The sequence below is a fragment of the Pogoniulus pusillus genome, chromosome 3 (genome assembly GCF_015220805.1).
Source record: "Pogoniulus pusillus isolate bPogPus1 chromosome 3, bPogPus1.pri, whole genome shotgun sequence".
NCBI lineage: Eukaryota > Metazoa > Chordata > Aves > Piciformes > Lybiidae > Pogoniulus > Pogoniulus pusillus.
The window spans coordinates 38,050,415-38,065,540 of NC_087266.1; the positions used below are offsets into that span (position 1 = coordinate 38,050,415).

Below are 15,126 nucleotides of genomic sequence, written 5' to 3' on the forward strand. Positions count from 1 at the left end.
CTGTTGTTTGGGTTTTTTGGTTTGGCTTGGTTTCTTTTTCCTTCTCCCCTCCCCCCCTTCCTTATTTCTCACTGTCCATCTTTATTTTAACCATCAATTAATTAAAATCATTTTCCCCAAGTCAGGTGTATTTTGTCTGTCAAGGTCACAGAATCGTAGAATCAAGCAGGTTGGAAGAGACCTCCAAGATCAGCCAGTCCAACCTGGCACCCAGCCCTGTCCAATCAACCGGACTATGGCACTAAGTGCCTCAGCCAGTCTCTTCTTGAATACCTCCAGGGATGGTGTCTCCACCACCTCCCTGAGCAGCCCATTCCAATGGCAAATCACTCTCTCATTCCTGCATGCTATTCCATCTACATTGGGCAACCTGTCTGCTGTGGCACCAGAGGAGAACAGCAGTGGCTAAAGCACGGCCAAGATATTATTGTTTCCTGGCCTGTATTGTGGCCTTCCAGTATTTCCTGTGTCTTGGTCCCTAGCCATTATTGTGGCCTTCCAAGTATTTCCTGTGTCTTGGTCCCTCTCCTGCTCTCTGCAAATGTTTGTGCAGTGTGGTTTTCAGATTTGGAAAACTGGGGATGCAGAAAAGACCCAAGAAAGAGCTAGGCAGAGCATGGCAGAGGAGGACTGGTGGGTTACTGCTGTTCCATCTCTGCAAGAAGAGAGCACCAACATGGCAAAGCAAGAGTAAGCAATGTGATTGCAGTCAGCAGTGCTCCTCACTGGTCTTGGAAGTGCTATGAGATGCCCATTGAGGAGTAGAGGTAGTCTGGTAAGAGGACGCCACCAGCAAATGAATGTAAACAGCCCTCCAAACTCAGTGTTAAGCATTCTTCTCATTTTTCTCTCAACCCATGAGCATTTCTCTATTATTTTCTCCCCTGTCCTGTCAAGGATGGGGAGTGAGAGAATGACAGGTTAGGCATCTGGCAGTTTACCAAATTCAATCTACTGCAAGAGGCATTTTAAAGTAGTTGCTTGGGAAAATGTCCTCAGAGTTCAGAGAAAAATGTTATTCAACACCAACTCATCTTTACTAGCGAAGGTAACAGTGAAATTGTTACAGTTAGGTTTTAATGTCTCCTATAATCTTTTCATTTCTTGTTTTCCACTACCTCAGTTTCTGTTTTATCCTCCCAAGGTTACTCTGTTCTATCTAGTCCCTACTTGTATACAAAAGAAATTTGTCAAGTATTAACTCTGACATGACCACGCAGGAATTTTGGCAGAAGATGTCATAACTCTCCTTAATGATACATAATGCAGTTTTACATTATTTGCATTTCAGAGAAGGATCCTAGCATGTCACTGAGGCAGCTGTCATAAGTATAAAATTTCAGAGCAGGATCTGTGCTGAAAAAGGCACTGCTCTCCCCTTGTTGCCACGTGATGATGTAGTCAAGCCTTTGCTCCCCCAACAAAATCTTTCCATGCGGAACAGCAAGCCTTCTCCTAAAAGAGCTATTTTGTTCTGTAAATGTTTCCCACCTAGAAAGGCAAGCTTCCTTAGTGGCTTACAAGAACATTATTTGAGTCATAAAGCCAAAGATAATAAGCCATGTTTCATCTATATTAGTGTCAGCAGGGAGAGATAGCAGCAAGAAACTAGGAACTATCAATCACAGATCATTTTTCTGTTTTCTTATATGAAGAAGCTATAGAGTCTAAGTCAGTCTGCCATTTCAACTCCTAATAAGGGCTCTAAACACACTACTTAATTAAAACACTTCCATTGTATAAAGTTTTACTTTCCAGATGACTAAAAAAGAGCCTGCGAAGGAAAAACATAACATTTGCCAGTCTGCTTTGCACAAGAGAAGTTCTCATGAGTTCCAGATGACTTGTACTTAATTTTCTTCATGGTAGAATAGAATCATAGAATCAACCAGGTTGGAAGAGAACTCCAAGATCAGCCAGTCCAACCTATCATCCAGCCCTATTCATCAACTAGACATGGCACTAAGTGCCTCCGACAGTCTCTTCTTCAACATCTCCAGAAACAGTGACTCCACCACCTCCCTGGGCAGCCCATTCCAATGGCAAATCACCTTCTTTGGCAAGAACTTCCTCTTAACATCCAGCCTAGACCTCCCCTGACTGCACAACTTGTGGCTGTGTCCCCTTGTTCTGTTGCTGGCTGCCTGGCAGAAGAGACCAACACGCACCTGGCTACAGCTCCCTTCAGGTAGTTGTAGACAGCAATGAGGTCACCCCTGAGCCTCCTCCAGGCTAAACAACCCCAGCTCCCTCAGCTTCTCCTCACAGGGCTGTGTTCCAGACCAGTTTCATCACCCATCTATGGATATGTTCCAGTATCTCAACATCTCTCTTGAACTGAGGAGCCCAGAACTGGACAGAGCACTCAAGATGTGGCCTGACCAGTGCTGAGTACAGTGGAAGAATAACCTCCCTTGTCCTACTGGCCACACTGCTCCTGATGCAGGCCAGGATGTCATTGGCTCTCTTTGCCACTTGGGCACACTGTTGGCTCATCTTCAGCTCCTCTCTGCCAGCACCCTCAGGTCCCTTTCTGCCTGGCTGCTCTCCAGCCACTCTGTCCCCAGCCTGTAGCACTGCTTGGGGTTGTTGTATCCAAAGTGAAGAACCCTGCACATGGCCTTGTTAAATCTCATCCCATTGGCCTCTGCCCACCCATCCAGCCTGTCCAGGTCCCTCTGCAGGGCTCTCCTACCCTCCAACAGATCCACACCTGCTCCTAACTTGGTGTCGTCTGCAAACTTACTGATGCTGGACTCAATGCCCTTGGCCAGCTATCCTCCATACACTCTAGTAGCTGGCATGAGGCTATGTTTTGGATTTGTGACCACTATTGTGCTGATAAGAGGGATGTTTTAGCAATGCTTACACAAAGTTATGACTTTTTGTGGGTAGGCTGAGGTTGCACAAGAATCTGAAAGAAGACACAGCTGGTATAGCTGGCCCCAAATGGCCAAAAGAGTATTCCCTGCCATATAACATCATGCTCAGCAATAAAAGAGTAGAGGGAGAAGGAAGGAAGGTGATACAGTTCTTCCCAAGTAACTGTTATGCCTGATGGGAGTCCTGCCTTCCTGGGGATGGCTGAACACCTGCCTGCTGAGGGAAATAGTGAATTAATTCCTTATTTTGCCTTACTTGCGTGTGAAGCTTTTGCTGTCTTTATCTCACTCCACAAGTTTTCTCGCTTTTATCCTTCTGATTCTCTCCCCTGTCTCACTGGATGAGTGAGCAGCTCTGTGGTGCTTAGCTGCCAATTGGGGTTAAACCACTACTATCTTAAACACGTTACTGTAAGAATCTCACTTCCTGGCTTCCTAAGAAGAAAAAAAATGTGGAGTTGTCATACTTGTGAGCTTTTTCTCTGAAAATGGAGCAAAAAACACTGCAGATGCTTTGTACTGTATTCTGTTTTGTACTGTATTGCTCTTAATTGTGGCCTTCCAGTATCTGAAGGGGACCTTCAAAAAAGCTGGGGAAGGACTTTCTAGGCTATCAGAGAGTGACAGGACTAGGGGGAGCATTGCAAAGCTGGAGATGGGGGGATTCAGAGTGGAGGTGAGGAAGAAGTTGTTCAGCATGAGAGTGGTGAGAACCTGGACTGGGTTGCCCAGGGAGGTGGTTGAGGCCCCATCCCTGGAGGTGTTTAGGGCCAGGCTGGATGAGGCTGTGGTCAGCCTGATCTAGGGTAGGGTGTCCCTGCCCATGTGAGGGGGTTTGGAATTAGATGATCCTTGTGGTCCCTTCCAACCCTGACTGATTCTTTGATTCTATAATTATAATACATTGTCATTCTGCATGACTTAGCCAGAAACTATAACAATGATTACTGAATATTAAATAATCTCTATCTAAACCTTCAAAATGCATCTTAGAAAACTGACAATTTTTTCAATTCACATTATTTTATTTCAATTCACATTGCAAAAAAGAGTATTTTAGCCACATCATGAGTCCAGTTCTGGGCCCCTCAATTCAAGAGAGATGTTGAGATACTGGAATGTGTCCAGAGAAGAGCAACGAAGCTGGTGAGAGGCCTGGAACACAGCCCTGTAAGGAGGGGCTGAGGCAGCTGAGGGTGTTTAGACTGGAGAAGAGAAGGCTCAGGGGTGACCTCATTGCTGTCTACAACTACCTGAAGGGAGGCTGTAATCAAGTTGGGGTTGGTCACTTCTGTTGGGCAACCAGCAACAGAACAAGGGGACAGTCTCAAGTTGTGCCGGGGGAGGTCTAGGCTGGATGTTAGGAGAAAGTTCTTCCCAGAAAGAGTGATTGGCATTGGAATGGGCTGCCCAGGGAGGTGGAGGAGTCACTGTCCCTGAAAGTGTTCAACAAAAGCCTGGCTGAGGCACTTAGTGCCATGGTCTAGTTGATTGGCCAGGCCTGGGTGCTGGGTTGGACTGGCTGATCTTTGATGTCTCTTCCAACCTGGTTGATTCTGTGATTCTATGGTCATGATTTATTTCTGGGTGAGGCTATTTTTGTTGCATGCCTGTAAATGGCAAAACATTCAATTTTTTTCCCTTTTTTTTTTTTTTCACCCTAAAATTGCTGCCTTTACATACAACTGTGAACAGCTTAAAAGGAAGAACTATAAACAGCTGTTGGAAAATATGTTGATGTTTCACAAGGTTTTGCTTGCAATGATTTTTTTCAAGGTACTGAAAGAGATTCTGCTTATGTTTCCATTATAGAGAGCCTCATTCTCTGTTAAATAGTGTGTGGATCTTTTGTCCCTGGTGCTTTATTATTTCATCCTTTGGATCTATTTTGCGCTTGGTTGAATAGTCAACTATTTAACATGAGTTCAGATAACCTTTGAAAATGGCTTTTCCTGATGTTTGCTATGCAAGACCTGTTCTCAAAATGCAAGCAGCAGCACTACTGAGAGGTGTTTATTTTGGTTTTCCTTGATTATTTGTTCCCCCACTCTTTCTTTTTTCTGATTTTAACTGCAAGGCATGTTTATGTGTGTAAGGCTACAGTTGCTTATATCACTTCCACCTTTGTCTCTACAGCTGGAAATCCTGATGTAGAATACAGTGAGCAGAATAAAGATGTGAAAAGAACCTAGAGAATAAGACATAAATGGAGCATCCTGGTCAGAATGCCAGGTTCTGTGGTGTTAAAAGGAAGCCTTGGCTCTTTGTGTTATATCAGGTCTCATGAGTCAGTCTTTTGGGACCTACTCACTTGTGGATCAAGAGCACCCTCTAAGTATTGTGCAAGTTTGAAACTAGCTGGAGTGTTTTGGTGAGAGGAATTAGATTATAGGCTGTGAAAATGAAACAATGCTGATGTCTACTGCACTCATAGGCTTGCTGAGATTTATATAAACAAGAACATAAATATAGATAATAGAGTTGCTCTCTGGCTACCTGCGCTTTTCTCCCGAACCTGCTATCTAATCCTTTTGCTTCCTAACCCCCCTGGCCAATCCTCCAAACTCACCTTGAATGTAAGACAAAGTCTGGGATAAGGTAGAGGGGTGGAAAGGAGGTGGAAGGGTGGTTGGGAGCTCCTCTTGGGGACTCTGGTGTCTGGGAGGGCTGTTGTGCTTCTGTATTACTTTTTAACTTGTCTATTTCTGTCTGTACCTGTAAATATTGTAAGTATCTGCTTGTATATTGTGCTAAGCTGTAAATATAAAGCTTCATTCTAAATCTCAGCTCATCTGAGTCTAGTCTGGGTGATTTTCACAAGTGTGGGGGGGCAGGTAACATCCAAACCATCACAAGTACGTGTGTGTGTATATATATCCATATGTAGCGAGAGAGAGAGATATGAAATTGAACTCAAGTCATTGTTTTTCTAATAAGACAATTTAGCTAACTTGGAAGATGTTTTCTGTATTTCCAGAAAAGTCTGCCCAGGTGTTTACCTTTCTAGGTACATCATAAACCCTCAAGATACTCCCCTTTTTATTTATTGAACGTATTCCTGTTGTTAAACATTTTTTAATGATAAAACTAAAAGTAACATTGCAGCTGTCACACATGGAGCTGAAATTCTGATTTTCTTGTGTCATCAGGAACAGTGTGGCCAGTAGGACAAGGGAAGTTATTCTTCCCCTGTACTCAACACTGGACAGGCCACACCTTTGAGTACTGTGTCCAGTTCTGGGCTCCTCAATTCAAGAGAGATTTTGAGATACTGGAATGTGTCCAGAGAAGGGCAACAAAGCTGGTGAGAGGCCTGGCACACAAACCCTGGGAGGAGAGTCTGAGGGAGCTGGAGGTCTTTAGCCTGGAGAAGAGGAGGCTCAGGAGTGGCCTCATTGCTGTCTACAACTACCTGAAGGAAGGCTGTAGCCAGGTGGAGTTGGTCTCTTCTCCCAGGCAACCAGCAAGAGAACAAGGCGACGCAGTCTCAAGTTGTGCCAGGGGAAGTATAGGCTGGATGTTAGGAGGAAGTTGTTGCCAAAGAGAGTGATTGGCATTGGAATAGGCTGCCCAGGGAGGTGGTGGAGTCGCTGTCCCTGGAGATGTTCAAGAGTAGACTGGCTGAGGCACTTAGTGCCATGGTCTAGTTGAATAGGGCTGGGTGATATGTTGGACTGGAGGGTGGGTGCTAGGTTGGACTGGATGATCTTGGAAGTCTTTTCCAACTTGATTGATTCTATGAAATATGTTACCTGGTTAATATGACAATTCCATTTCTACATGGGATATTTCTGAGGTCAAGAAGAGATCCACTCTGACAAGACAACTTCCAGTAGAAGATCTACACAGTATTCCTCAAATAGGATAAATTCTGAGCCATGCAGCAAGAATATTATCTGACTCTCAGCAAGCAGTTAAAATTGGATTATAGATTATCTAGACCTGATACATGACCGTGACCATATAATTCTCTAATTAGAATTGCTTAGCCTGTAGGTTGTACATGAAGTGCAATATTAATTTCAGTCAAAACACTATTAAAATATAACAGAACTTAGAATTCACTGGGTTGAAAAATCATGATTCTTGAAACCCTTCACTTTATTGTTTTGGCTGTTTGGAGTTTTGCTACAGAGAAGGGCACCTGAATTCTTAGGCTTTTTTTTTTTTTTCATATGCTACTACTTCTTCACAGAATTTTACAAATTTCAGTGCTGCTGTTATGAAGGGGAAATTAATTAATGCAAGATGATATTTTCCCCAAATTAATATTGTTTATTAATTTTGATATTCAGAACTCTCACCACTCCTGACCACTAATTTTAATAATATTTAGGTTCTTACACAGTCATGGAATCATTCTATGGATAATGTCTAGATCTAGTAGTATCCAGCAAAATATATGTAACTGTTAATTGAACTGGAATAGAAGATTCCTGTGGTCAAATGCCGCTTGGGGTCAATACGGCGCTTGTCCACTAGATGAACTGAAGGAGCTCTTTCTGTTTATGGCAGAAGGCAATGGAGAATTACAAAGAGGCTTTTAAGTATTTACTCACAAATTATTATTCTTACCTGGCTCGTGGGAGCTAGCCACAGACCAGTGTCCAAATGCTTTCAGGTGACTGTATCTTGTCGGCCGCTGAGACTTGATTCTTCCCAGGCATCTGGGGAAAGGAGGCAGGCAATGTCTGACCTTGTCTCCTGGCTCTTCTGGATGATCAGTGTATCTCCAGGACTTCTAGTCTTAGCAGGGGACCTTCAGGTGCAGGCAGGATGTCTTGCAATGTGCAGTCTCAGCACAACATCATGCTGGCTATGCAGGTCGATCGTGTGGAGGCATTTAGAGACTCTTTCTGGTGAACTCATGACAGTGGAGTTTCCAGGCAAACAATAAGGCAGCAGGTAATAATGTCAGGTAATATCAGGCACAGCAGAGGACAACAGAGCACTACAGAGCACAGCAGAACAATGACAGAGCACGTTGTTTACCTGCGTGTCTCCTTTTATCAATGTAGGCTGAGATTAATTGCCCTTTGGATACAGAATAGCCAATCAGAATGGCAGTCCAAACCTTACCATGTTAGGCAAAGCCATAGGCTTGCTTTACCCAAATTTGGGAAAAGCACAGGCCTTTCACAAGGCAGGCACAAGCTAAGTGTGTGTACCTTGTTTACCACAGGACCCTGGGCAAGCCAGAGCCCTTAGACTTAGTGGCTCCAGGTTCTTTTGTCTTCTTTTCCCACGCTTGCCTCTCTCTTGGAGCAGCAAAACATGCCTGGCCAAGCCAGTATATGTATTAAGCCTATTTTGTGCCTATTGGGCCTACCACGACAGTTGCCTTTATTGAGACCAAAAGCAAACTAACCACTGAAGACAGATGAGAGTGTCAGCTGAATTGTGGTGCATGAAAAGAGAAGTGCCTCTTTAACCACTCAGAAGCATTATATAGAAATATAGCTCATGGTAGTAAGAAACAGCATGCTTGCCTTTGCGGTAAGTGCTGATGATCAAAGCAAGAAGTCCTGAAGATGAGAAAGATGTCTGTGGGTACGTGTAATCTATGATTTCTGTATTTAAGATATCTTGTCATATGCTTTACTCTGTTTTAATTTTAAGTTTCTTACCTCCCCCCCCCCCCCCCAACACTGTGTGTATGTATGTATGTATTCTTGCAGTTCTCTCCTTTGAGCGTAAAATAAAATAAAAAGTAATAACACTGCAAAGCCGATGGGCAAAAATTGATTCATAAATGAGAAGGTGGCATTCATCTCGGTGCTCTTATTGGAAACCTAAATCTCAGTAAATTTGTAGCCTAAGGATACAATGGGCTTAAAGGATTTCTGTCTCTGAAGAAAAATTAGAACGCCTTTGAGGTAAGGTAAATGGAGAAGGTTGTTTGGGCAAACGTGGAGCTCTAGCGCTATTAAATGTTAAGCACCATCAGGGGGTATCTCAGTCATTAACAAGAGTGGCATGTTGAAGATTGTTTCAAGCAGGCAGAGAGTTATGGATGGCTATGTGGAGGTGGCACAATGCTACAGGGAAATTATGTCAAGCAAAAGGAAGATTTTTTTAAACTTACTGGGGGGCGAAGTACTGGAATAGCATCCTTTCTTTATGTACTTTAGACTCTTTCCTCCAGAATAACCTGCTGTTGTCTTCTATGCAAAGCAACTCTGGGACACTAACTTAGCAGTCTATTGGATAACCTTGTGCATTCTAGTCTTCTTAATCTTTGTCATATTTTGTTCACTTGTGGTGTCAGCTTCATCCAGACATCAGCATGTTCACTTCAAATCCAAGTAGTTAGCAGTTTTGACTGACTTGGAAGTATTTTATGGACCTCATGTGTTAGTTTTGTATATAATTAAAAGGGATCTCAGGGGTTCTGTAGGCAGCCAGTAAGTTAAGCTATCTGGTGTGAGAATAATATGTTGGTGTCTTGGGAAGGAAAGATTTAGGAGCCAAGCTAGGATCCTTGTGTCAAGCCAACAGAGCTTGAGAAGGGAGCAGACATGTTATATCTCTAGGCAGTAGTTAGCAGCTTTCTCATTATGCTAGCACATCCTCCTGGCTACTATGCAGAATGGTCCTGAGATTAGAAGCTCTGCAGGAAGCTATCTGTACTCTCACGGTTGGAAATACGTTGTTAGGATGACAGCAGTTACATGGAAAATGGGTATTCAGGTAGTCTTCGGCATCAAGTGTATCTGGCGCTTCAAGTTTGCCTTAAGGTTTTGCCTAGAGAGAAAAGCAGGTACTTTGGTCTGTGTTGTAATCCTATTTGAGAGTAAATAGTGAAAAATGCCATGTTAAGTTTATCTTCTAATTTATAATATATAATAGATACTGTGGGAGGATCACACATTTTGCTCACAGAGTGTGATTTAGTTTAACATAAAAATACTATTCCATATCTTCACCACTTCCTGTATCATTTGTTATCACATAATATACTTGCAGCTGCTTGTATTTGGCTTATGTGGATAGGTTTACTAGTGTGAAGGCTTCTGTGAGAAGATGCCAGAAGCTGACCCCATGTTGGGCAAAGCCAGTTGCACCTACCTTGGGATCTGCCTCTGGCTAAATCTGAGCCAATCAGTCACACCGGTGGAACCTCTGCAATAACATTTAAGAAAGGGTAAAAAGTGCTGCATAGCAGCACCTGGGAGAGAGGAGTAAGAAAAAATGAGAGGAGCAGCTATTCAGATACCAAGGTCAGTGAATACCAAGTGGGAAGAGGTGCTCCAGGTGCTAGAGCAAAAATTGCCTTGTAGCCCATGGTAAGAACCATAGTGATGCAGAGTGACCCCTGCAGTAGTAAATGATGGAGCAGATATTGTGGTAAATGATGGAGCAGATATCCATATTGTAGCACATGAAGGATTCATGTCATAGCAGGTGGATGTACCCTGAAGGAAGCTGCAGCCTGCAGAGGGTCCATGCCTGAGCAGACTCTTAGTAGGACCTGTGACCCTCTGGAGCACTCTTCAAGTCCATTCTTGAAAGACTGTGACCTGTGGAAAAGACTCATGCTAGAGTAGTTCATGGTGTATCCCATGGGTGGGTCCCCCATGTTGGGACAGAGGAAGAGTGTGAGGATGAATGTGCAGCAGGGATAGTGTGTGATAAACCATCTAAAATACCCATTCACCATCTCCCTGCACTGCTTAGGGGAAGGAGGTAGAAAAATGCAGAGTGAAACTGGTCTTTGGAAGAAGATAGAGATGTGGGGAAAGGGTTTTCAGATTTGTTTTTATTTATCTTTACTCTGCTCTGCTCTGCTCTGCTTAATTGAGTTAATTTCCCAAAGTCAGGTCTGTTTTGCCTGCAGTGGTAATTTCTAAGTAATCTCTCTGTCCTTATCTTGACCCACAAGCTTTATGTTATATTTTTTCCCTTTGTCTTGTTGAGGAGGGGGTGTGATAGAGTGATTTGGTGAACAACTGTCATACAGCCAAGGACAAGCCTCCAGAATACTAAAGTGAAATCTTGACTATTATAGGAGAGCTGACAACATGTGACCTTTCACATGTTGAACTAGATGATCTAGTTGATTGAATAGGGCTGGGTGATAGGTTGGGCTGGATTATTTTGGAGGTCTCTTCCAACCTGGTTGATTCTATGATTCTATGATCATTCAAGGTCCTTCCCAACCCCTAATATTCTGTGAGTCTGTGATTTCACTTTTCTTTGGACAGTCATTAACAGCATTGAAGCCCACAGATTACAAATTCATAGTCTTCTTGCTGTTACTCTACACCGGATTTTTAACTGCTTTTGTTTTGTTTTGGGTTGATGTGTTTGTTTTTCTTTCTTCATATATGAAGAAGGCATAGCCAAGTGGGTTTTGGTCTCTTCTCCCAGGCAACCAGCAACAGAAGAAGGAGACGCAATCTCAAGTTATGGCAGTGGAGGTCTAGGCTGGATGTTAGGAGGAAATTCTTGACAGAGAGAGTGATTGGCATTGGAATGGGCTGCCCAGGGAGGTGGTGGAGTCACCGTCCCTCGAGGTGTTTCAGAAAAGCCTGGCTGAGGCACTTAGTGCCATGGTCTGGTTGATTGTCTAGGGCTGGGTGCTAGGTTGGACTGGATAATCCTGTAGGTCTCTTCCAAACTGGTTTATTCTATGATTCTATGATAATCCTTACTTTGAACCCTATTAAAAGTATAGTTGTAGCCCTCTTTATAGTATTCTTGGATATGTCTGAACCCTTCAAAATCATCCATGAAATAGAGCATTTCAGTAGTCCTATTGTGCCCCTTTGTGCTTGTTTTATGTGTTTACCTCTGGTTATGGGCAGAAGAACATGTCCAGGCAGGGCAAGGCCTGAATAAGCCTATTTTCAGGCCCATGGGCCCTCCACTACAAACAGTTGAAGTATGAGCTAACAGAATGCACTGATGCAGTGGTTTCAGGTCTGCAAGATGCTTACAAGTGTCAACAGTAGAAACATCAGTCCTGAAAAAGGTTATGAATAAAGGGGGGGCAGGGGAGAGGAAGTGCTGGACTATGACCCAGATTAGCACACATTCCCTGTTTTCCCTGAGTTGCAACTATATGCATCCTGATACTTTTCCACTAAACAAACAGCTTATTATTGACAGCTGCAATTTAGAGGTTTAATGAATGTAATTTGAATGCCAGCTTAGAATGTAGAACAGACTGTAAATTCATGTTGAGAAATATGAATAAGTGAATGAAAAGTAATTACCACTATATTGAATCTATATTGTTTTTTTCAATCATGCTCTTTTAATAATATTAAGGGAAAAAATCTGCTTGTTTGGGATAGGAAACGATCTTCTTAAAAACATTATTACTGAATTCTGCACATGTTCAGGATATGTAAATACCCTGACAGAATAGTGCATGAGGGTTTGGTGTGACTTGCAGTGTAGTGATAGTGATAAGGTGCTGGGTGCTAAATGGAGCTTCATTTTTCATCTACCGTTGTTCAGAAGAAAGGTGAATTCAGTCTCTGAAACTGATAACATTGCAAATGCATAGTCATGCATGTAGAAAACTAAGGTACTAATTTACTGGATTTGATAAGCTGCCTTTTGGTAACAAAGCCACTCTACAATTCTTAACTAGCTTGTTCAGGGTATTTAATGCCTTTGAAAATGAAAACTTACTATTCCTGCTCCATATTTACAGAATCACAGAATTTCTTAGATTGGAAAAGACCTTCAAGCTCATCAAGTCCAATCATTAGTTTCACACTGACAAGTCCTTGACTAAACCAAATCCCTCAGCACAACATCCAATCGCTATGAATCACTATGGTTGGAAAGGACCACCAGGATCAGCCAGTCCAACCTTCATCCCAGCAACCTTCATCACTAGACCATAGCCTCAAGTGCCACATCCACTCTTTTTTAATACAAGCTTTAGAGTTTAGAGACTAAAAAGTTGTGGAAGAAAAAGATCACTTTCAAACTAAGATGTTTCTCCACTAATCTTGCAGAAGCAGATCCAGGTGATGAGAACTTTTATGCAGTTTGCACTTAAACATCCACTTGGCAAGAGAAAGTAAAGATAAATGAGTATGCGTAAAGCCCTGAAGTGTTGGATGCATTCCTTAACTAGAAGTTTTAGACTACAGATTTAATGCATAGCTTCTGAAAATGTTAACTATCATACATATTAAGGCTACTTAATTCAGATTTAACAGTAGGAGTTTGGGAGGCCTGCCACATACAAAATAAAGTAAGAGATGTAAGCAGTCCCCTGATGTTAAGAGGAGATATCACTCAAAATCATTTCTGCCTAATTTAAAAGCATAGATTTGCACACTGAAATCCTACAGATTTGTGCTTCTGTTAAAAATGTGCATTAAATCCAGCATATATTTTTCCCAATTGCTGTACCTATGTATTGGCATGAGAGATTTTTGCTTTGTGTTTTCATAATTTGAATAAAAATGCTTGGTAAAGCCAGTTGAGGACGTTGCCCCTTATGGGATTTTGTTAAACTGCTATTATTGAATGTAAAGAACAGCAACTTCAAGACCTTATTAATAATAGCATAATATCTGTTTCTTCCAAGAAGTATGATATTGACAATGCATAGCTGTAGAGCAAACTTTAAATTACAGTATTTATTATGAATGTGACTTACAATTAATTATTTAAGGGATAACATTTTGTCCTCATTTTGAGTATTGAAGTTCTCTGGAGTTGGACATGTAGATTAATGGCAAAATGCAACTCTCAGTTTAAAAGTTTCATGTCGTTCATGTTTTGAATAAAGATGTTATTCTTGTGAATAGAGTTTAAAGCACAGATTGTGTGTGTGTTCAGGAATCAAACACCACATCTTTTTGAACAGTTACTCTGAGATAATTTTTTAAGTACTTGATTTACAAATAAGTATAGAGGAGAGTTTAGGGACCAGTGTTTGACAGGAGGCTAGAGGATTATGCCCTTTACAGTCCAGTTTTCTTCAGTGTTGATAGAAGCACCACTTAGAGTGTTCCGCAGTTCGATTGCTCTCTCCTGCCTTGTATATAATAATTCTGTTTAAGTATCTAACCATTAGCTAACACAGCTGGTGCCCTGCTGAGGAGTCAGGAAACAGCTGATCTTAGCAAGCTGAAAAAATAGATTTAATTTCCACAGTCCCTGTTTGGAACTCATAGAATCAATCAGGTTGGAAGAGACCTCCAAGATCATCCAGTCCAACCTATCATCCAGCCCTGTCCAATCAACTAGACCATGGCACTAAGTGACTCAGACAGGCTTTGCTTGAACACCTCCAGGGATGGTGACTCCACCAACCTCCCTGGGCAGCCCATTCCAATGCCAATCTCTCTCTCCGGCAAGAACTTCCTCCTAACATTCAGCCTATACCTCCACTGCCACAACTTGAGATTCTGTCCCCTTTTTCTGTTGCTAGTTGCCTGGCAGAAGAAACCAACCGCCACCTGGCTGCAGCCTCCCTTCTGGGAGTTGTAGACAGCAATGAGGTCACCCCTGAGTCTCCTCTTCTCCAAGCTAACAACCCCTATCTCCCTTTGCCTTTCTTCATAGGGCTGTGTTCCAGGCCCCTCACCAACTTTTTTACCATTCTCTGGACATGTTCCAGTATCTCAACATCTCTCTTGAATTGCTACTGAAGAGCAGTATTCAAGAAGTCAGCTCCATATTCGAAGCTATACCTTAGATCGAGAACAAAGAGTTTGACTGCACATTCATGATTCAGACTAAATTTCTACAGAGGGGCTGTGATTCATGATTAAAAATCCAGCTCTAAGATTAAATGTATTAAATGACCCCAGAATGTAGCTGAGACATTAATGATGCTACAGACAGAAAATAAGGAATGTTTGCTTTTTTTATAATAGTCTATTAAATAGAGCATCACCCAGGAGAGTGGGAGGTTACATGAAGGATTGCTTTAGGGAAGGAATGCAGAATTCATTGAGTCAGAGAAATGAGTTATTGAAAGATTCCCCTTAAATAAATGTGATATCAAAATCTTGTCCTATGAGATAAAAATGCCTCTGCCTCTCTGTGTTCTTAGAGAGGGCACTGGATACATTAGAACCATAAAGATATAATAAGTATAGAGAAAAGCTTTGAGAGAAGTACCAACCTATTCTTTTCTCATTTCTGGAGTATTTTCCTGGGTTAGTGTTCTTTACTATATGTTGAAATCTGGGTAAAAGAGAGGAAAAACTATGGAAGAAACTGGCCATGTGTGATAGGGAACAAATGCTTTCAACTAAGTAGTAAG

The 15,126-nt window shown here is 42.2% G+C and overlaps 1 protein-coding gene across 3 annotated transcripts in view; it reads left to right on the plus strand.

Annotated features, from left to right (window-relative positions):
- PCDH9 (protocadherin 9) overlaps window positions 1-15,126 on the plus strand; it is a 991,969-nt gene that overhangs the window by 631,253 nt on the left and 345,590 nt on the right. Inside the window, exon 4 of one of the 3 annotated variants that reach the window (XM_064174238.1) lies at window positions 12,857-12,924. The exons of the other annotated variants lie outside the window; for them this stretch is intronic. Coding sequence (XP_064030308.1) covers window positions 12,857-12,900 — 44 coding nt within the window. The 3' untranslated portion in view covers window positions 12,901-12,924. Of the gene's footprint in view, window positions 1-12,856; window positions 12,925-15,126 lie in introns of those variants that run through there. 3 annotated transcript variants of the gene reach the window in all.